This window comes from Pseudopipra pipra, chromosome 3, assembly GCF_036250125.1.
Source record: "Pseudopipra pipra isolate bDixPip1 chromosome 3, bDixPip1.hap1, whole genome shotgun sequence".
NCBI lineage: Eukaryota > Metazoa > Chordata > Aves > Passeriformes > Pipridae > Pseudopipra > Pseudopipra pipra.
The window spans coordinates 26,308,297-26,331,606 of NC_087551.1; the positions used below are offsets into that span (position 1 = coordinate 26,308,297).

Here is a 23,310-nt window from a genome sequence, read left to right on the forward strand (position 1 = left end):
ACTTTGGACTCTAGATGATAACCAGTTTGCTTGTTTATCTCAAAGATAAGCTTTAAAAGAAAAATAAACACAAAACCAGCAACAGAAACAAAATGCAGCCCTGTCACTGTGTCTGATAGTAGAACCAGCACACCTGACTGATTCGGTCAGGATTGCTCAATAATACTGTAACAGATTTATAGATAACTGTGGCAATACAAAACTTAAATAAGTAATTTCCAACTTTGTTACCTTGGTTGAAGGGTTCACCTGAATTCCAGCAGAGTAAAAGGTTGAATTCTCGAGGATAAAATTAGAAAAAAGTTTTTTTTCAGAAAAGTACAGAATTGAGAAAGTATCCAGCTGACTCCCAGGTACTCGTTGTCAGCAAGTATTTATCTGAGATGCTTTTTGGCCATATAAGTTTAAAGTCCAGCTTATCAGAATTCAGCCACAGCAGTGTTTTCTTTTAGACCAGATTATTTTGCCTCCTTAATATTTTCAGATTTGACTGTGAGACACGCCACTCTCTTTCTAAATGTTTTTGCTCTGGAAAGCTCTGTGAGGCCTTTCTTCAAGATAGAGCACATCCCTCTTTCTCAACTATGCCTTTTCAGAATTCTTTTCCTAGTTCTTGCCCCACAGACATACATAGTACAGGTTTGTATCAAATAGTGCTGTTGCAATTGTTTACTGCCTTTTTATTCTCTACAGTTAAACCCTGAGAGAATACAGCACCAGGGACCCTTTTGGAATTTACATTTCTAATGTAATTCTTAACTAGGAGATTCTCTCCAGGATTTACTGAAATTTTGTGCTCTTTGCACAGGGCTTTCAAGATTCGAGAAAAACATTCATTTTGCATAGTTACTAGGCCTTTAATGTCTAGCTTTTGCTTAACTCTTCAGCCATAAAGAACATGGCAAATTTGTCATCCATTTCTCTCCATTCCCTCTTAGCTTTTTGGCTTTGGATGCCTTAAGGTCACATTAGTTTCATTTTTGATACACACATAACTTGAACAAGAGTGAGATCTTTTAAAATAATATTGTTGATCAGAGCTACACATACACCACCTACATATGTTAGCATCTATGGGGGCATGAGAGTCTTGTTCCTTAGTTCCTTCTAAATGTTTGTAGCAGTGAGATGGCACATGGGGATGTCTGCTCTGTTTCCTTTGGCAATGCTCTGTATCACAGATGTAAGTTTTCTAAGACGTCTTTTCGGAGGTTTTTCTTTGTTTCCTGTTCTGTCTTCACTGCTAAGATTCAAAATGGGTACTTGGACCTTTTTGATCTGGACATTTGACTGCAGCTTCATTTATTGATGCAACTGATAAAGCCAACCTTGAGCTCGAAGAATTACAGAGCCTGCACAGGTACTCAGGTCATGCAGTCCCAAAGGTCACACTGACTGGTCCTTGTTACACAGAGCTATTACTTAGGGATTGGTGCCAGTTTTAGCTGAAGCCTCATGCCATTGAAGTACACTCCAAAACAAGTAGATGCCTGATGCCATTTGGTGTCAGCTAACAAGAAGTAATGGCAGCAGATCTTAAAGAACAGGGCTCCAACTCTTAAGACTTTAACAGGGCATGAATTCAAGAAGGTTCTACCCCATCTCACAAGGAAGAATAGTCTTATTTCCCCTAAATTTGGAGGGACCTCATTAACCATGTCACTCAGATAAGTGTCACCTCTGTGTCAGATCTGCAGCAATCTGTCTGAGATGGGGATTGGACTGGCCAATAAAATGAGAGCCAGGTTTTTTCAACATACTTTGACATCATGAAATATTGCTGAACTTCAGGAGACAATTTCAGTCTTATTCAATGAAACAGAAAATTGCATACTGTGACATGGAACCTCCTTGGTCAGACCAGTGTTACCAGGCAGAGAAGTGTGACAGGCACCTACTTGGGTAACAAAGCAGTACCACCTTTCTTTTTCTCCAGAGGAGGAGATGTCCTAGTCTTCATAATGGGGAGAAAAAGTAATTTAGGATGTTTACTCAACTGCAAAGAACAAGATTTCTTCTTTTCACATGAAAGCATGTCCAAACGGGTAAAAAAGATTTAATTTTTAAACCAACTTAAAGAGCACCAGGTGCTGAAGATTTTTAATCAGTATTTCAGTAGTTGGTTATTTGCACCATGTTCCAGATTGAGGGCACTTCTAGTAAGAAGCTGCATGAAAAGTAAAGTCATATCAGTCACTCAGAACTGAAGAAATGCAACAATTAAGGCTTTTCCTACAATCTTAATTTTTCCTTCTTGTTTGTAGACATTATGGTATTGTCTTTAATTACATGATCATATACTATTTTGCTGATGTCTCAACTCAATTGTTCAGTATTTCTTTTCATCATCCTTATTCTTTATGTACCTTATTTCTCAACCTGCCATTCAGACACTTCAATGAACACAAAAGTATTAATTTTTTTTTCCTCTGAGAATGTGTGGTAATGTTATCTTATCTGAGTGCCTCACAAACATCATTTAAGTCTTTCTTCCCAATCCCTTTATGAGATTAGGTGTGATCTTCCCCATTTGACAGATGAAGAATTTACAGAAACACAGAAGTACAGAAGCATTAAGGCTTAAAAAAAATTTAAATCCACTTTATCCCAGTGTTGAGATATCTGTGATAAGTTGCTAGCACTAATAATGTTTAAACATTCAGAGCACTCTGAAAGCACGTTTAAATTGCAATTGTTATTTCTTCGTAAATCTGATCCCTGCCCCCTACACTTGCTACCCACAAAACAAACATGGCATAATGCTAGCATGAAGATTTTGGAGTACTTTAAGACATATTCTTTTGCAGGACCTTCTTTCACTTTGGGGAGAAGACCTCTTAGCTGATTGCATCATTGCAATATATTCTACAATTCTGCTTATGTTTGTAGTATAGAACTTTAAGAGCAGGAAGGTGCCCTTTTCCAAGAGGGTCTCTGGAGTGATCTTGAAACAGTATTTGAAAGATTTTTCCATTACATTTCTGACTTACAAGGATGTATTTTACTTTCTGTTTTGCACATAAACAAAGAAAGTGTACTTTCCTGACAGCATTTTTCCTCCTGAATCAATGAGATTCATTAAAGATTTTTTTTTTTGGTAAATGTCCTCCTATTTTATTAATTTTTCTTTTTCTTTCATTGCTCATTGTTTAAATGTTGGCCTCATCTAGATATACATCCAAACCAAATTTTTATAATTTTGTTCTGTACTTGTGTATGTAGTGGAAAAGCTGTACAGTCCTAATAGATGCTGTGGTTTGACAATTTGCATTTTTGTATTGTTTTGAATTGACTTTACACTGAATTGCTTTCTAGGCTAGCTAAAATTACAGCAAAATAAATTCTGCTAAATTATCTGCCTCTCTCTTGAAATAGTTTAGTCAGATGATAAGTCTGTAAGGCTAATTATTTAGCCAACACCTGTAGACATGACCCCCAGACAGTATTGTCGTTATATGTAAAACTCCATTGTCTAATTTTACCCCTTCCTGAAGCCTTTCAGAAAGTTGTTACAATTGAAATTACTTACTTAGCATAAAGCAGGTTACATGTGCTCCTTAAAATATCACAGTATTCTTTCTATTCCTAACTGTTGGCAAGTTTCCAACAGATCTGTATGTTCCAAGTTCAAAATTGCTTTATATTAATAATAAGGGAGTGAAAATACTGAGTAAAGACCAGCTTAGACACAGAACAGCTCAGTACTACTGGAGTTGTATCTAATAATGTGACTTACTAGATTTAGACTAGACACAGTATGTTCTAATGTAACTGTTGAGTTAAAAACCTGTAAAATTAGACTCCTGCAAGCATCAGGAAGAATGTGCACTAACTAAAAATCTTCTTACTGCTCATACATCTGTTTTCTGAAAACTCTGCACTGCTGACAAAGCTGCTAAAGTTACTTCCTGAGAGAAAATTTCATTTATTATTTTCATACAATCTTAAGACAATTGATTGGTTTGTTGCTCTGACCTTTGTTTTCTTCTTCCTCTCTCTGTGCTGGATTGAGAGTTAATACTGATATTAAATTCACCAGGTGGGAATTTTGTTATTTTTGTCAGTTCTGGTACCTGCACACCTACAGCAAGACCTCCCTTCCTCTATCATATTAAAATACTCTATTAAATATAGAATTCTGTATATTAATATCGTCTATTCTATTAAAATAAAAATAATAATCATAAAATACATGTCCACTTTTGAGGGTCTGCACTACATTTATTCTAATCACTAGTTTATGTCCACCTCTTTTCTGATCTAAATAAAATATGGTGACTTTTCTTGTCTTGCAAGCAGTACACACCTAGGTCTAGCAGTACCTTATTAGAGCATCATCTTCCTGTAAATAGGTTGCAAGCCTTACTTTTAAATAAATGAAAAGCAATTGTAGTGCTTCCTAAATTAATTTTTTTTCTTAAAAAAAACTTCAGAAATAATTCCTGACAGTACACACCACTACATAAAATTCAGCAGAGGAAACTGTTGTTTAGTAATGTTGATAGAACCTCTTATTACAGGCTTCAAAGTTCCCAGTAGAACATTTGACTGAAGTGAGGTCATTTGTCTGCCTTGCTAGTACTCCACTGACCTCAAAATATAGCCTGCCTCATCTTTCATACCTAATTTGCTTGCTGTATACCTCCACAATTTAAGCCTCTGATTGCTTTTAATAATCTAGCTAAAAGATGGATAATTTTAATAACCACCCTGGGTTTGCATTTTTACATGCAGATGCTAACTTGGAATCCACTAAACAGCAGCACCTTAATGTGCGTGAAACAGCAGTTTCTGATGGGTAGTTGTGGTTTCTCTTTTTAAAACGTGTATTGTTACATTTCTGTATGTTCATAGGGAGCCTGGTTTCTCAATCTGAATGTCTAAGATAAGAGACAAAATTTTCTCTTTCCTGTAAAGTATCTAGGCATAAATAAATAAAATCTTTCTCCCTATATGGGAGCAAACGTGACAAAATTTATAGCACTTTTAGTATAATTTTGTTAAATATAAATGTAGTACATTTTTTCCACATTGAAAAGTTTTTATACATACATTAGCCAACTAAAAATTTAAATTTTTTGCAGTTTTTAGTAATGAGAAGATTAGTTTAATATGTATTTATGTTTCTGTTTTAGGAACTTGAACAGTACAAAAGAAATGCCTCTAAATCCTGGAAAGAAATGGATTTTGACTCCGATTGATGAGCTGCTGTAGGTGTCTTCAGTTTAACAATGTCTACAAAATTATTTTAACATTACACTAGCAATTTCATCTGATGCAGTTGAAAATGCATATTATCAGACTACAAAATTAGTATTTATTAAGCATCCCTGTTAGTATTTTTCATAAAAAGAGCTGTTCATTCAGTCCAAATTTGTGAATCTCGGCACTGGCACAGTTTTAAAAAGTGGGGAGACAAGAATTCTAGATTGCTCACGGATGGGTTTGAACATAAAGACTGGCATTAGTCAGTTCTACCTATTTTATAACACATTATTTGGTTTATTTTTAAATACTTCTGCCCTAAACATGTATTTAAATATAAACAAGTTTTCACACCCAAAATATGAAACTGTAGTAGAGTGTGGTGGGCATCTTTTTCTAGTTCTTTGCATGTATAAGTCAAAAGCAAACCTTAAGAAATACCTGCTTCATTGTTTGATGTATTTGAATAAATAAATAAAAACCTGGCAGAATAAAGTGTAAAACATTCTTTGACCTGGATCCAGATCTCTGTTTCAAAATCATATAGCTTAATACAGGAATTATGTCTTGGAAAGTAAAATGTTGTAATAACTTTGCACAGAGTTTAGAAGATGGACATTTCTGTCATATATTCAAATGCTAGGAAGTCATCTAATTAATTTGACAGATATTTGGCTAGTGCTGGAGCTGTTATGGATTCACATTCAGCCTAAGTTTGTGAAATCCTAGTGTAAACTAGGTATGGTTTTTGTCCGTGGACAAAATGAGATGGACTGAGTGTTTTGAGAATACACAAGACAATCTAGAATAAAGCCAGAGGAGTCTCTTGAGAGCCAAGACTTGTCAGAGAGTAGATGTCTGAACAGTCACTTGGCAGACCGGATCAACCCTACATGCACATAAAAATGGGAGAGACCACATGACCACATTAGTTTTAATGTGGTGTCTTTCCAGCTCTTTAATGTCAGTTGTTATTTTTAACATATTTTTTCACCAAGTGTTTTTCTGATAAAACTTTTGTATCTCAGAATGTTATACATAAAGATATTAGAAAAAAATCTTGGCCTCACACTTAAGTGAAAATATTGCATTACCTTGAGGATTGGATTTAAAATTCTTCATTACGAAGTGCCTCATCTCAAAACTATCATATAAAACTAATTACGTAATTATGGAATTTTAAGATACGAATATACTTGAAGAAATCTCTAGCAATCCCTCTGCAAAAAATAATTTCTTCACTGAACATGAAAATAAGTTACAAAATGTAGGAATTCTGTGTCTCTTATGCTTTCAATTTTGAGAGGCCCACAAGAATAATTTCCGAAGACAAAAATGACATTGCTTCCAAGAACTGACAAACAACTTTTATGATTTTTGCCTAGTTAATTGACATTTTATTGAACAAAACCAAAACCTTATTAAACAAATTTGTTTTCTAGTAATTCACAAACTGCTTTCGAAAACAAGATTTAGAACTTGAAAGAAGGAATAGATATAAATAACTGTCTTCACTGATTTACCATCATTCACAAGGCAAAAACATGTTGGGTAACTTTGATACTGCTACAAGATCTGCACTCATTGGTTGTATAGTGTGTGTAAGATTAAAGTGGAGTGACCTCTTCATTCTGTCTTTACATGTATTTTGTTTGTTTCCTTTCTACAAATCCCTAAAATGGTATCAAAACAAAGCATGGGACTTAAAATACAATTCTAGAAATGAGATTTACTAGCAGTTGTACCCCTCTGCTTATTGGTAATAGTTAAAAACCAAAATAATGAGGAAAAAAATTAGAGCACCACTGCTATGTTGTTAAGAAATTGTCAGCAACAGCTAACAAAATTAAATTCAAAAAGTCCTTTAAAACATGAAATACTGTTGATTATGGCTGATCTGGGACAGGAGTGGGAATACCAATATCTGGAAGCCAGTCACACTCTTAAGAGAACATTGTTTTTCAAGATGGAAACAAATGTGTAATCACTTAAATACTATCTAAAATCCAATAATTTAAGCCTTTGGCCATAATAGAGTTACAAGTGTAGCATTAGACATTGTTGGAACTCCTACCTTTTTATTGCCTGTCAACAATTCTCTCTCTTATTTTGAAGCTTAGAATTGCTATAATGGCAAGTACCGGTAGAAAAGCATAGAGTATTAGGAAATCGATTGTGAACCGGGACAAGGCACCAGGGAAGTTTTTGTCAATGAACTGAACGCCTTGAGAGAAAATACATGCAGCATTATTTGCAGTGGAACTGTTGGCTCCACCTGTCAAAAGAAACAAATAGTTTCTTTAGTAGATAAGTCAATAAAATTAAAACTCAGACCTCATTATCTATCTCACGCGTTTAATACACCCAGCCCTGATGTAATTTCAATGATTAACTATACCCACAGCAGTATTTGTCAGCACTTTGGAATAACAACAGAGAAGCCGTATGTTTCTGCAGTTAATCTATGCCACACTTTTTGAAGGGAAGAAAAAAAGGGTCACTGGGAGCTCTGTCTTTTGTTTACGCCAAACAAAGATTTATGGCTTTTCAGACACATTATCTGGAAGGGCCTCAAGAAGCAAGGTGCCCCATGTGGTAGACTTAGAGGCTTCAGATGTGTTGAGTGGTTCCAAAATTCAAGAAATGGTGACTGTCTGAAGGGCACATTAAAAACGAGCTGTTTGTTAGTACTAACAAAGTCATGGATTTGTTTTCCAGCAGTTGCTATTTGTGCTCTTGTAATAAAGAGGGTAAGAGAGATTAATGGGTACAGAATATATAGCCTTGGAGAGGAGCAGAGACACCTGGCTACAAAGCCCCACATATCTTAGGATAGGTCCAAAGCTGTAATTTTTACCCCCACTAATGGATGTTAGCTACCAACACTGACAACCTGACTGATTCTAATGTTTTGCTGCTTACCTTGCTCACAACCAGCAAAGCACAGCCTGACAGATCCAAGCTGCTCAGTGTGTGCCATGGTAACATGGTACTGAAGACTCACTACTGTTACTAGTATTATTCAGTACTTGAACTGAAGCCTCATTACTATTAAAAGAAACATCTGGTCAGGTGTTACCTATCAGTATTCCCTGCACTGATGTTTGATCTTATATTGTGCAATTCTATTAATCTTCTATTTGCGTAACACTGCTCCGAAAAACTTTGCAGTCTGTTACAAACTTAATTTCCAAAATGCCCCCAAAGACAGGATAAGAGAACAGGTGAAGAAGAGAAAGATGAAGAACTGTGAAAGAATGAAAAATGGTTGAAACAAAAGAATCAAACTCTGGTCTAGCTTGCTGACGAGGCATTATAATCTTTAGTAATTAATAAGCATTTTTTAACAACTCAAAAGTTATCTTTATTTTATCAAGATACACGTATGTAGAAGGAAAATAAGCATCAACGCCTCATTAAAATTATTTGTAATGGACTTCTTTTTTTGAGCACTTACCACATGTGAAGTTTAAGCCATAAAATTCATTGACTATAAGAACTTCACTGGTGTATTTTTGAAAGGTAAGAAAACTGAGTAGTTTAAAAGGTGTTGGCATTTCTTCGATGGTCCTTAAAGAAACAGAGAAGTTAAACTGGCTTTTGCTAAATTCCAAGAGCCCCCAAATGAAAACAAGCTCTCATCATTGGTTGTAGCCTGTGACAGAAACAGTTCTTGTCTGTACCTGTAGGTTTTTCAAACATAAAGTCCATTTTTAGAGCTAAGTGAGAAGACAACCGTCAAGGCTGTCTCTGGCTTTGGTACAGTGTCATAACATTCAGCCCTGACATGTTTATGGACAGTCCAAATAATTCTATGGTGGTTTGCTGTTCACACTGCAGTGATAAACTGAAAATGACATAACCCGGTATAAACCTTAGTTGCCAAAATGTATTGCTTCCAAAGTAAGAAACCACCACCCCCTCCCTCCACCTTCAAAACCAAAAAACATTGAATAGCAATTCACTGGAGCAGTAATAACAAAACAAGAATGAAGCAAAAATAATGAGAAGAAACATTTAGAAAGACTGGGCAATTGCAGCACCTAAAATACTTCAAGACTTTATAATTAAAAAAAAATAAAAATTAACAGAATAAAACCCAGCAACCCAAGTCTCAATGCTATTTTTAACATACTTCACTGCCTATGAAGATTAATCAAAAATATTAATTAGCATTGTCTCTACTGTAAAATAAGGTTAAAAACCATTTTAATGCTTTTAAAAATTATCATTAAGGCATTAGACTATGGTAGCAGGAATAACTGTCTTGTCACTGTAAACATACAACTTCCTGAAATTAGGCAGGGACCAAAAAAAATGACATTAACCTAGCTTTATTTGATAAGTATTAGCTGGGATCTACTTTGAAGAGACAAAGCATTATCAACATTGTGAAGACTCATATGGTTTTCTTGAGGACAACTTGACATCATTGGGCTTTCTTCATTTTCACTGGGAGGGACTCAGGTGAGCATCTCCTACTTGCTCACATATAAAGAAAACTTCATTTGACAATTACACATTTACTCTGGTAAAGTTCCTCAAAAAAACCCCAGCAATTTCACTATTGACAATTACAAGGGGAAAACTGTTCAAACTTCATGCAATTACAGTGCAAAACCATTTATTTGCACAGTAATAGAGGAACTGGATTACAAATTTCCCACATATTTACTATACTATTTTTTTATTTATTATTTTCATTTAGTTCAATCTGCACAGGTAGAAAAAGTGACTGAAAAAATTACAGGCTAAACTGGAGACTAACACTAGTAAGATAGTTGAGAACAACTGCTTTTAAAAACCATCATTATCAATGCTTAGTGTTTGATAAGTTTCAGCAGTTACTAAAAGCTGTATGAATGGTTTTTTTGGTAGGCTGCTTTAATGAGGACAGCATTTCACATCATAATGTCAGCTTCAGTGAAAGAATTCATGTGAGCTTATAGATATTAAGTGTTCCGTTTTATCTTCAATTTATTTGCAAAAAGTGGGGGAAATCTTCAATATCTTTGTTGATATCTAGAGATATTAAGTGTCTGGTTTCTGCATTTAGTACAAGGTCTAACAAGATTAGGTAGTTCTACCTCTGAAGGAGCACAGTTGCAGTTGCTTTCCATTACTACCTGTGCATTATTTGACTTCTGCAATACAGAATGTTCAGAAAACTCTTCTTTAGGTAGTTCATTTTAACACTAACACTATAACAAAATAAGTTTTTTCTTACCTTACTAGTCCTGTTCCCACTATCACACCAGCTGAATTAAGTAGCACCACTCCACTTTGGACTATATTTGGGTTTTGAACCATGCCAAGTATAACTAGTGTTAGTAGCTCACCAATTATATGAGATGCTAGAACAGCAGCAAAGAAAATTCCAAATCTGGAAGCATCAGGATACAACCCTATAGTCCTGTACAAAAATGAGCAAAAGAACATTTAAAAAACAAGGTTTGTGTACTAAACTTCGGAAATTTAGTATTTTTGTCTCTGTTTTGGTTTTTTTTGCAGTTACAGCTCCTTAAGTGAACAGTTTATGCCTTAACCCTTAATGTCTTGTTTGGAATCTTAACATAAAGGACATGCACTTAATATTGTGATGCAAGTGCAGACATATTAGGTTTCCTCCAACTAGATTAAAGAGGGTTATGAAAAGACTTAACTGTTGTAGAAACTCATGTTGTTTCAAGACAACCACCATGGCTTTTACAATTCCTTAAATTAACATCCTTCTCCTTTTAGAGTCTTTGCAATGAGTTATTCATGTAAGTCACATAGTTAAAGAGCATTTTTATGCAGATAATTAACAGATGGGATTTTGCACTTCTGATACTGTGCACGCAAATGTAAATACAGATATAGTCAATTAAAAGGAAGGCTAATTAATTTGCTACCCATGTAATTCATATAATTGCAATTTCCTCCATACTTTTGTACTCTTTAATAGAACATGCTGTTTCCAGTTTTTCCCTGTCTAAGCAAAGGGAAAGAGTCCTCTCAATCTGTACTAAAGATTAAAAAGTTAAAAAAGGCCAATAATTGCTTGATAAGCTCAATTCGGCCTTATAATATATATGACAGATGACAAAACCTTTTATTACACAGTAACATAATACTCTTTTACCAAAATATGTCATACCAAAATTGCCTTACACAAGGTGCAGAATGCATGCTTTGCTTAGCTAACAAGCAGCAATTCTGCATTTAATTTTCTTTTCCTGTTGCTCAATGCAAGGCCCTGTAACTTTTTTTTTAATCCACCATGTTTGAATATGGTCTTAAAATAGATGCATTAATTTTCTCCCAGGCTTTTCTGTAGTGTTTGTTGTAACACCAGAATAACTTATAAACAGATAGATGAACATTAATTCTTCAAGTATTAAACACTCAACGAGCTAGCAGGTGTTTAACAACCTTTAAGCACAGATTGATGCAGAAGAAACAGCTTTCCAAGTCCCAGTGTAAAAGTGTCACCTTCTCTGAGATGCTTTAATACTTTACACAGATATATGTAGATACAGACTAGTAAATCTGGGGTATGGATAGAACAGAAGAAAGCCTAAGAGAGAATAAAAAAACCCCAGCTCAAAGACAGAATATTACAGTAATAGAATAGTAGCATGATGTGAACTGTCAGAACATTTCCCAGAAGTATCTTTAGCTAGGAAAATCTGCATACACACAGTACATTCACTTGATTGTAAAAGAGGCTCTATCTGATCTTGGCCAGACCTGCCTTGTGTCTGATCAGGTAAGAGTTTGGGTCTGTCTGACCCAACCGCGTGACCCCACAAAAACAAACTCTGTGAGAAATGACTCGTAGGAACACATGCCAGAGGCTGTTAAAGCCTCTCAAAAAGTTAGTCCATCCAGGAAAGTTTAGTCCTGCACAGATACAACTGTCAAAATTTCACAGAGAAACTGCTTGCCCTAAGAGGTCTGAGAGCACTGTGAAATCACTTTGACACATCACCAATGGCTTCCAAATAACCACAACATATGAAACATGTGGAGGCTAATATCTGCAAATATTATCCATTAACTGGAACCCCACTATTTATTGTTGGTTGTGTTTGAGGCTGCCAAAGCACAAGGGCAAAGTCTCTGCCCATAAGAATTTCCTGTTTGTTAAGGAGTGAGCATGTAACTGAGCCTGAAAAGGTGCTTCCTAAATAGCTGTTTTCTCAGCCACCAGCTCACTAGCAGTCACAAACAGAAGGTTAGCACAGCACTTAGCAGGAGGAAGAGTAATTTCTACTTGTTTGTGAGAAAAAGACTTCTCAGGGAGCCTTGCCTGAAGCAGGCAGCACTGACAGCTTGCAGAAATAAAAGCCCAGGTAGCTAAGGGGACAAAAGGAAAGGTGGCTAACTTTAATATTAATACCAAACTATGAAAAAACCCTACCCATACATGCAAGTTCTCACATCTGGAGGAGCACAAATCTTCCTCTCAGGGCTTTTGTCTTTCCCTCTAGGAGCTGACACTTATTGAGATCCCAAATGGAAAGGATTAGGTAAATGCTGAGTGAGCACTTTCCCTTATTACCTACTACAGATCAGAAGGAAGACAAGAATAGTCTTTTTTTTTTCTTCCTGAGTTTTAATATATGGGGGGGAAAAGCTATTGCAAAATTCCCATGGCAGACTAGGTCCCTGTGCAGAAGTTCTGATTCAGTAGTCCAAGTGATTTGGTACAGTTGTACTCCATCCATTTTCAAATTGCCTAAGGGTGTCTTATAGCACAGGAAGAGCACTAACATGCACAGCTACAGCACAACAGCTCCTGCACTTCAGTTCCTTTACAGGGGTCTATCCACTTACCATTTTCCAACAGCTAACCAGAGAACATGCATCCATGTTTTCAAACAAGGACTGCTCAACATTTTTATATATTTTACTATAGATTGCCATGTGATTGCAACTGTTCCAGGAAAACAAACTTTAGTCCGCTAGACATTTCCCTTTTCATAATTAGAAAAGAAAAATATTGGAGGGCAGAAATTGGTCTTTAGTACTTTGCTATTCGGTTACAGGTGAGAAATCGATGGAACAGAAGTGAAGAAGAGTAGACCTATATGACAGATAAGGCAACAAGCAGATGAACTTTCTCACTTCTTTTTTTTTCATTTTATTTCCTATTTTTCTAAATGTGATGTAAAATGACACTTTCTGCTTTCACTATGACACAAGAATGATAACTGTCCCAGGTCCATTAAAACTTTCCAAGTTGCCTAGAGAACTGGTAACTTACTTACTCTGAAAGTGTTTTTAACTCTGCCTGAAAGAGCAGAGCTAAATTTGTGTCATTTTCCCTTAAGTTTTCTCTGTAATCATTCTGAGAGACAATAGCAGGAAGCCATGACAGGAGGCCTGTTGCTGACGTGGTAATTGAAACTGGTAACAAAAAGAAAATGACAGTCCAACAGATGGTAGAGGTGCTTACCAGTATATAAAGACGCTGAAAATTGCCACGCTGATAACACTGAAGGGCAGGAAATGTACTATATAAGCTACAAGCATTTGCCACTTCTTATACAAGCCATCTTTGCTTTCTTGGTCGCTGATAGCACGTAAAGGTGTGACTGGATTAAATATACAAGAAATAAATTAAATTACCATTAAATAGAAAGAACAAGACTTGTTGCTAGTAAAAGTGACCCGAAGCACAGAGACAAGCTTGAGAATATATCAGAAACGTTCAGCCTCAACCACTCTGATCACTTTTTCCCCACTATAAATGCCAAACGTTCTCCCTTCACATTGTAAACATTGGTAAGCCTAATGAAAGAGGCCTAACTTGGCAGCATGCAGGACAGCCTTATCTTTTTTGCACATACAAGTTAAAGACATGAGAAATCCCATTGTCAGTGGATAATTCATCAAGGTACTCTGATTTCAAGGTGATGACAGCAGTGTATGTTCCCTATGTGAGTAGGGCAATTTTTAGGGCTGTAAATAGAAACTACTGTTGCTCTCAGTATGGCAGCTGTAAGAGAAACACCCTCTAAAAAAGTGTAATCATCACATAATGCTCATAAACCCTATTATGGTTAATTGTTGTCAAAGCAGTTTTGTACTTGAATCCTTTCCATGTGTTTGGTTTTGATCTCACTTAGGATGTTAACTAGACGAAGACTTTGTCCTGCCTTTATAATGCTACACACAGGCAAATTAAGGTCTTTTGCACAATTTAGAATAAACCTTCCGTACACAGGCCAGCTGTAAAAGGGAGAGGCAGGGACCAAGGCATGAATTGCACTGAATTTTGTGCTTCTCTATCAGCTCTGACATTGCCTAAAACCGTAAAGATCCTTTAAACTACTATCTTCAAAAAAAAAATGTTTTCCTATTTATGAGATGGTGGCAGCAATACCTGCTGCTGCACATAACACAGGACAGAAACTCACAAAGGGCAACAGCATTGAGCATCCCTGTGTAGGGCGGGGCACTCACGCACTGGTAGACAAGCCCCACGCGGTCCTGCACAGCTCCTTTTACCAGGTCATTCTTCAGTCTAAGAAGGAAAAAGGCTATAAACAAGCCAAACAACAGATTCTGGAGGAGACGCATGATGATGCCTGTCTTGTCTCTGGAGAAGTTTCTTGTTGTCCTCCTGACAATGAAACAAAGCAGCAACAATATACTTGTTAGCTACGACTGACCACATGTTGGTAGGGTATTTAGCTTTGAAAAAATGTTATGCAGACAGTGCCCACAAAAAACTAATACATTAAAAAAGACAGGGACAAGAATAGTGGGAGACGAAAACAACCAAGAAAGTGCATTTATATATGGGGCAGGGGGGAAGTGTGGATGGGACCTGAAAGATTAGTAGAAAAGAAAAAAAAATTCTTCAAAAAAAGGGGGAAAAAAGTCTTACCGTAAAAGAACCCATATTTTGTAAAAGGTACTGGGTGAGTCTTTATTTTTAAGTGGTATTGGTGGCAGGTCTTTCATATACTTTGTTTTTTCAATGGCTGTCAGTACTTTGCTGAAAATCTCCGAGTTTTTGTAGGATGATACAATTTCCTGAACCCTACTGTAGGTTTCGAGTTCACGTTCCTTGCTTCGGGTGTCCACAGATGTCAGATCCACTGTAAATTTACAAAGCTTTTACTATATATACACATCATTTTCTCCTCCTATCTCTCTCCCCCTGCAACCAATTTATCTTTGCCTCCATCCTAAAAGCTGCAAAGAAGAAAAGATCCATTGAAAGTATTCAAGGTTTCTTTTACACCTCACTTCTGTTAGGTGCAGCATGAATGAATTACTGTGCAGCCACAACAAATCTGTGTTTTGTGGCCTCTGTAGGACCCTGCAGCTCAAGGCCTTGATCTGGAAATGCAAGACCTGAGTGTTGTGCTGGTCAGACCTTTAGCCTTCTCCCTGCAGGGCACAAAGTTGTAACTGCATTGTTGGGCTTCACCTACCTCCTTTGCAGACATGCTTGTCTTTTAATATGAAGTTAGAGGATGTTCAGCAGGCAAAATTCCCCAAGCAGGCTCAGTCCAAGCTGAAGGAAATATTACTGGCTGCCACGGAACTTAGGAAAGGTAGATACTTCACAGAGTTAATGTTCCTTTCTAAGAAATCCACCTAAACATATTCCTAACACCAGTAATTCTTTCATTGGCAGATGGGAACTTTGTGTGTTCTATGTTCACAATTGCAGATTCAGCAATTGTGCTAAAATGCCTTAGAAATTTTCCTTTTCCCTAATAGCAATGCATTAGCTAAGGTTACAGAAACTGGATTGTTGTTCTCAGGAATATTTGTTCTTACGGAATTTTAAATTACTCTTCTACATCTGGTAAGATATCTTCATTGTTTATTTATTCCTAAGGTTTCTCTCATCCTTAGATTTCAGTGTTGCAATGTTTGTTCAACTTGAAAATACAAATTCAACAAGAGAAAAGGAGACCTTGTCCAAGATTCTTGATCTGTTCTCAAAACCTGAACTAAGCTTATTAACAGTTCCCCGGTGTTCTGAAAGCTGGAATTTATCAGAACTGTCTTTAATGGTAAACATATCCAAAATGAAGTCTTCACTTTTGCAAATATGAACATCTGAAACACACAAACACTTTTTAAAATTTGGCCAGTGTGACTTGCTGGAAGTGACACAGGAAATAAATGGCAACCAGGTGTGCTTTAAAAGAATTATAGTACCGACAACTAACTAGACCAAATAGCTATTGTCTACCATGCATTAGTATTTTTTTTTATAAATACATGTGATAGTTCAATAATATAATCCACACTCAATACATAGGATATATTTTCCTCTGCTGGTGTAAATTATATCAGAATCTGTCCCTTCATTCACATCAAATTGCACAAAAAATATAAACTACCAATTTTCCAAAGACTAAATATTCTGATGATTCTTTGCTCTAAACTGTATTTTTTCCCTTTCTTGTCAAATTCAAAGGTTGACATTTGAAGAATGCAGTACTCTCTTCACCAAGCTTTTTTAAAAGTGGGTCTAAATCTCAAATCATCTATGCTTTTCAAGACTATTCAAATTCATGAAGGCAAAATTATCCTCACTGTCATATCAGTATTTTCAGCTTCATCCCATTTAGCTTTATGTCAACAACCATCCTCTCTTCTCACTGAGTTTAGGATGCCATCTAGACAACAGGAAAACACTGCCTCCTCTGAATGCAGCTTTTTGGATTGGTCAAATTCCCTGGTTAGTGCTCAGCTGGTACTGTCAGAAATTAGCTTTAGCAAGAGAGTTTTATACATGTATGTATATGTGTACACATAAATGCACACAACATGAACACGTACACATTCTCTTCAAATGTGTACCTGTGTGGAGCAAGCACATGGATGTCCTGCAGCAAAACCAAGCCTCATTTCCAAAGTCTCATACTGACCCTTTTTTTCATCCTGAATTGGTAAAACAGTACTCTTCAGCTTGTGCCAACAGCTTGCTATCATCAACTCCTGACGCATCCATATGCTCTGTTCCAGTAGTTCACCCTGGTATTAGCAACTCCCCAAACTTTGGGAAACCTCAAACTCAGAATCCCTGGAAACTGATGCCTCAAGTCATCCCATATTTATTCTATATCCTTTCCTCCAGGCAACAACTGTTTCCTATTGCTTGGCATCACAGAGTCCATAAGAGCATGGGACTTCCCACAGTTTTGGGATCAAACTCTTTTTCCAACATCCAGTGAACAGCCATAGAGAAATGCCATCAGGAATCCACAGGTTTCAGAAGTTGAGATTCCTTTTCTATTGGTAGTTTACTCCTTTCTGCTGTATTTCAGGCCTACTGCAAACCTGGTCCTCTCTCTGAGTTGAATATAATTACAGAGTTGGGGAAGAATTCAAACACATTTCTACCTCTGGAAAAACTTTAATTTGGTGAATAAAACAAATTGTTTTACTAAAACAACTTAGACAAACTTACCAAAGTAATCAAAAGGATTTGATTGTTCAGGACAAGAATAGCCACAGTCACTAAAAAATGTGATCATTTCCATAGGGTTCCCACAGAAAACCATTTCTCCAAAGCTCATGATGGCTATTTTGTCAAATAACTGTCAGAGACAAATTAATATATTAGCAATAAGTACTGAGAAATGCATTAATTCTTGAGTACAGCTACTGTCTTGGTAATGGAAATGCTTTGACAGGAAAAATAATTTTGACACATTCAAACTTCCTTAGTATATTTCCCTCAAAAGAAGTTTGTCCTTTCTTTCACTCCTTTCGGCAGTTATGTAAAATGACACATCTTTAAGCTTGTAAAACTAGTGCTTCTCAAATCTGTCAGCAACAGCAGCACACAGAGGTAATCCACAAACAGAAATAGGTGCTGGGGCTTTAGGACTTCACTTCTAATGCACTTTCACTTACTGATGACCTCCTTTGGCGCTTAATAGCCCCAGTCTGTAAAAACCCCAAATTGTTGGCAAGATTATCCTGAAGTGCTTCAGGACTTCAACAGCACTGCTCTTTGGATGTACATTTGCCAGGGCAAGGCTCCCACCGGCTATGATCAATCCATGTTCTCAAGGCACCAGGACTGCTTTCAGTCCAGAAAAGCACGGTTGCTCCCCTCTGGCTCCACAACCACTTCCATTCAGTCAGCCAGGGAAGAGGTTTCTTGTATTCACATGGAGGTGGTGGATGTGTCAGAAGAGCAAAGCAAGAAACAGTAATGGGAAGGGAGAAACACTCTCCACAGCACAAGCCCTGCAAGGCAGGCCAGCCCCACCACATGACCAAGGTTTACCCACATCCCTTGACATGGCTTCTCCCAGTGGTTTTGATTTGGGTAGTTGTATAACACAAAGGTTAGGCACACAGTTAGTGTACATACTGTTTTCACAGGGCAGTATGTGTCCCAAAGTGCCCCATGACTGGCCAAAGGCCAGAGTTGTAAAGTTCAAGACAAGTCTGTATTTATGCAAGGGGAAGGAGGAGACCCTTTGGAGGCAACTATACTGGATCTTGTACTTCTGTCCTGAAAAGAACCTAGGTATTAAAAAAAAAAAGCCAATAGTGAGTAGATATCGTTTACCCTGAAGAGTTCTGAGCGAGGCTGATGAATTGTAAGAATCACAATCCTGTCTCTGTGTGCAAGCTCTGAGAGAAGCAAGACCAGCTGGTTTGCAGTCAGGCAGTCCAGCCCTGTCGTTGGCTCATCAAGTAGCATAACCTCTGTCAAATTACAAGGAATAGCTTTAAAATTCAGGTAAATGAGGAGAAAGTCCTACAGCTTCTGCCTTTAAAAGAAGCAAATAATATAGAAATTACTTTACATGTGAAGTTCCACACGTAAAGCAGAGTATGCATAGATCACCATGATGTGATCTTTAAGTTAGTTCCAGTGGTTCAGTTACAATGACCAGGAATGAGGACATAAAAAACTACTTCAGGATCAAAGCATAATCAATTTTTTCTAAATTCAGGTAAAATCTGAAAATTACCAAAATAGAATTGATGTATACATCTGCTTCTAAGAACAATAATGATAAATTTCAGCACGTATGTAAAGGTAAATATAACTGAAAAATTAGCGAGAAGTTATAATCTGAATTAAATCTATATATACACACAGAATTGATCATGAACAAACCAAGAGTTGTTAAAATACAGCATTTGTAATTCCCTAGATGGGAGCTGGAGGGGATTACTGCATTTTCTTCATTATTTTATTGCACATGGAAGGGAAAAACTTATAGTCAAATCCATTATTTTTATATAGATGAGACATAGCACAGAAGAGGGCAGTCCAACCTTGATCAGGGTAAGAAGGGAGAAAAGCTTTCACTATAGGTTTATCTACACAGAATTAGTGTTATTATTATCTATAGTGTTTACTATAGAGTTTAGTGACTTACTGAGCAATAACTACACCCAATGAACTCCCCAGGGGTCATAAGAAACATCTTACTTTACTATTTAAGTGCTCCTTGCTGCCTCATATGCAGTTCTAGCATATCTGCATTGCTACAATAATTCCAGCATCCAACAAATGCCTGCTGTACATTTACTCCATAAGATTCTGGCAAATTCAGGAAACGATCTCAAAATTGACTAAATTTACAGTGATTTTTCCCCATGGATAATCCTTCTATAGTCATTCTGCTTTCATTTTCACTCAGTGGAATTTTTTCGCTCTGGAACATACGTGTTGCTCATGCATACATAGCTCAATGGCAGGGACTCCACTGCAAGGCTCAGTGTTTGCATATATGTGGCTCTCGTGCTCAAAACCTATAAATTAATGGGCCACAACCAACATTTGGGAAGAGAGAGCTGAGAAAGACTTAAAATGGATAAGTGCAAGTCTAAACCTATGCTCAATCCCTAAGATTTTTTCATTGTCTGCTTTCCAAGATCAGCTAACAGATTAATGGTAGACCTCGGTTACTATTCTATCCTTTTCTGTTATTACAACAGTAGCTTTTGCTGAATTACAGAATGTAAATGCTTTTGTATTTTAAAGTGGTTTATGGAAGCCTATGGTAGGAGCACAAAGTTACACAGCTTTATTTTAAAAATCCATGCAGAGGTACTTACTGGGATCTTGTAATAGTTGGGCTGCAACCGATACCCGACGCCTCTCACCCCCAGAAATTCCTCCGATATTATGGCTTCCAATAATTTTGTCAGCCATGTGGCTGAGACTCAGCTCAGTCATGACTGCATCTACCTGAAAAATAATTACAATTTTAATAGACTAAACACAGACCAACTCAGATACCTGTGTGCAATGGTAAAAAGTGGGGAAGAAAAAGAGATAATTTTAAAATATAGCTTTCCCAATATCCTGCTTGCTCCATTCTAGTTGGAAGGTATATGGCCTCATTTCTATTTGATTATTTTTAATATATTATTTAAATTATCTTTTAAAATTTTAGTTTCATGTATTCTGAAATGAGTAAATTTTTGCTTCAGTTGACATTAACAGATGAAGAGTTCAGAGGTGGGACTAGAATTCAAGGTATGAAGCAGGGCTAGTCTGGCTTAGTAATGTTCTAGTCTGGCTTCCAAAATTGGGGAGCACGAAGGCATATCCATCCTGGGGAAGTATAAAATACTGAGTGGAAGATCAGTGAAGAGAAGAGACAGAGAACAAGAGCCTTTGGTCAGGAATATCCAAGCTTTACTTTCAAAAGAGTCCTTTAAATAAATCTGAAACAAACCTATTTTATCAAGAAAATAGCTTGTAGGGGGCTTAGTAGACCAGTGCTTTTTGGAGCTGTTCTGGTTGATGAGAGATGTTCTACAGGAGCCAGAATAGTGCCAAAATCACTTCTGTTCATGAGTCTTGCCAGCACACATGGCCCTAAACACCCCAGAGAACTGGGTTTATCAGCTGGGAAAGGGGAACTGACCTCAATACCAACATCAGCATCTCCTGCAGCAGTAACTGCTGCAGCTTTGGGTGGAGGGTTTTGTCCCAGCATAATGGTGATTCCCTGGGGTGTCAGCACAAGCCCCTTGCACAGGTGGAGAGCACCAGAGTTTGGGTCCTGCTCCTCAGCAGGAGGATTTCTCCCCATTTGCAGAATGAGGATTACAAAACCCCATAAACATAAAACACAGCCATGGATGGAAAGTGCTGCTGGTGAAAGCATTACATGACATCATGTCTACCTTTCTGGAGGAAGATGATAAAATACAGACCTTCTTTTTGATGAAGTTGTTGGAGCATTTCTTAAGAGTTAGCAAAGCCGTGTATGTCAAAGACTCTTGTATGGTGAGAAAGCTTAACAAAGTGTCACTCTGAAAAAAAAAGTGAAGAGAAAGAAGCAGTTAGTTCTGTAGTAATTTAATATCTTGTCCCTCCTCATGCAAGTTTAATTAATACAAACTGATTTGTCCCAAATTTACTAATATAATCACAGTCAGACTACATTACTCCATTACATGAGGAACTTTCTGTACATGAAAGGAAGCACAGTACACAAAAAATAAATGTAGAAATCAACCTGTGGTACATAAGAGAAGCAATCTCTAAACTGTTCCTTCTTCAGCTGACGTCCATTCACATACACTTCACCAAAGAAGCTGTCTTTATATGTCAGTCTTCCTGATATTGCATCCAGAAGTGTTGTTTTCCCAGATCCTTTCAAACAGAAGAAATTAATCATGTGATGAGATGAATGTTATGATTCCAAGAGTGGTAGCTTGATTTGAATGGAGACATATGAAAAGAAGCAAGGCTTTTTTTCTCAATAACATTAAAATAATAGTCCTGAATATGCAGCTAGTTAAGAGGAAAAATAGGAAATGGGAAATGTAAGTTAGCATTTAATTCACACAAATTCACACTTTGCATGGAACGTTTGACTTTAGAAGTAACCTTATCTGTTACTGAAGTTATAATTGTTAGTTAGATGTCAGAAGATTGAACTCTGAAAACCAAGCACCACAGTTTTACAAAGCAGAAGTTAAAATCAGCTGCAATTTCATTATTTAAAACACAGATCTCAGTCACATTCATATCACTATGAAAGTAACCAGTATTAACTCCAATATTATTTCTTTCAAGGTTCTGGAACAACTTACCAGAATTTCCTAAAATCCCCATAATCTGGCCACTCTCTATGTGAAACGAAACATCCTTAAGTATTTGCCGGGTCCATTTTTTACAATATAAAGAAAAGTTCCACCATGGGCCAACACGCTCTCTTGGAAAACAAACATCAATAAAAATTAAATAGAGAATATTTTAAAATCTAGCATAAAGCAAGTGAATGGTTTATAGCTACCTGCTACAAACCATTTCAGCATTATTTGGAAGATAAAATGAGGTCTGAACAGATTTCTCAGAATAATTGCTAAGAGGCTTTTGGACTACAACCAAAGAGGCAAATATGAACTGTGGCTTTATTTGCTGACGGTGTCTGCCAGCCACTAATCCACCTGGCCCTTTTCTCAGAGCCTATGTTATCCTTCTGGCAGCAGTAAGACAGGCAGTGGGAAAGAGCACAATCTTTGGAAATCTCCTCTAACACATGTCCTTCAGAGACATCTGAAGGAGAAGGGGTGAGCCCTCCGGAGGACAGGCTGGCTGTGCCTCCCTCGGGCCGCGCGCTCTGCCCCTGTGGCAGACAGCCCAGTGCCATGAGGTGGGCAGCCTGGAAACATCCCTCCTCCTGGACTGGGCTGAAGCCAAACCCACAGACCGCCAGTGCCAGCCCCGCTTCCCACAGTCCCTGGGGTTGGAGCAGCTCTTGGCAGGCAGGGGCCCTCCGTACTGCCCTCCCCAGCCCTACCTGATGGTGTAGGAGACACCCTGGACACTGACGCTGTCCGACGGCTGTGCCCCAGCTTTCGTCTCGCCTGTCTGCCCAATGCTGCTGCTCTTTTCCAGGGCAGGAGACACTCTGCCCGACATCCTCAGGTGCTGGGGCTCCATAGCCTCCCTTCCTCAAGCCTCTGGCCAGGTGCCTGGCGCTGCCACCACCATGCCTCCACCAGCGCCAGGCAGGGGCAGCTCCCCGCTGTCCCAGGGTCAGAGCAGGTCGCTGCCCCCAGCACTTGCCACCTCAAAGAAAACAGAGGGGCTCCTGGTCCTTTCTTTTTCCTGAGAACAACTGATCAGCGATTAGCTGAAGCCGCTAT

At 37.6% G+C, this 23,310-nt stretch overlaps 2 protein-coding genes across 7 annotated transcripts in view; one reads left to right on the top strand and one right to left on the bottom strand.

Moving 5' to 3' along the window:
- Positions 1-5,718, top strand: part of DYNC2LI1 (dynein cytoplasmic 2 light intermediate chain 1) — a 20,533-nt gene extending 14,815 nt beyond the window's left edge. For all 4 annotated transcript variants that reach the window (XM_064648374.1, XM_064648375.1, XM_064648377.1 and 1 more), the window contains one exon: positions 5,136-5,718. In XM_064648374.1, coding sequence (XP_064504444.1) covers positions 5,136-5,201 — 66 coding nt within the window. In that variant the 3' untranslated portion in view covers positions 5,202-5,718. The remainder of the gene's footprint in view (positions 1-5,135) is intronic.
- Positions 5,356-23,259, bottom strand: ABCG5 (ATP binding cassette subfamily G member 5). 3 transcript variants are annotated; one of them, XM_064648370.1, is made up of 13 exons: positions 22,962-23,258; positions 22,252-22,373; positions 21,672-21,808; positions 21,367-21,465; positions 20,257-20,389; positions 18,752-18,891; positions 17,636-17,765; positions 15,086-15,299; positions 14,613-14,818; positions 13,649-13,787; positions 10,433-10,618; positions 8,663-8,775; positions 5,356-7,480 (listed from the first exon to the last, which is right to left on the bottom strand). In XM_064648370.1, exons 1-13 carry the CDS (start codon positions 23,102-23,104, stop codon positions 7,284-7,286), a joined length of 1,959 nt encoding a protein of 652 aa, XP_064504440.1. In that variant the 5' UTR covers positions 23,105-23,258; the 3' UTR covers positions 5,356-7,283. The 3 variants fall into 3 exon arrangements, with proteins under 3 accessions (XP_064504440.1, XP_064504441.1, XP_064504442.1); XM_064648371.1 differs by lacking the exon at positions 22,962-23,258 and adding an exon at positions 22,455-22,611; XM_064648372.1 differs by having other exon boundaries at positions 7,262-7,480; positions 10,545-10,618; positions 22,962-23,259.
- Between the last annotated feature and the right edge of the window lie 51 nt (positions 23,260-23,310).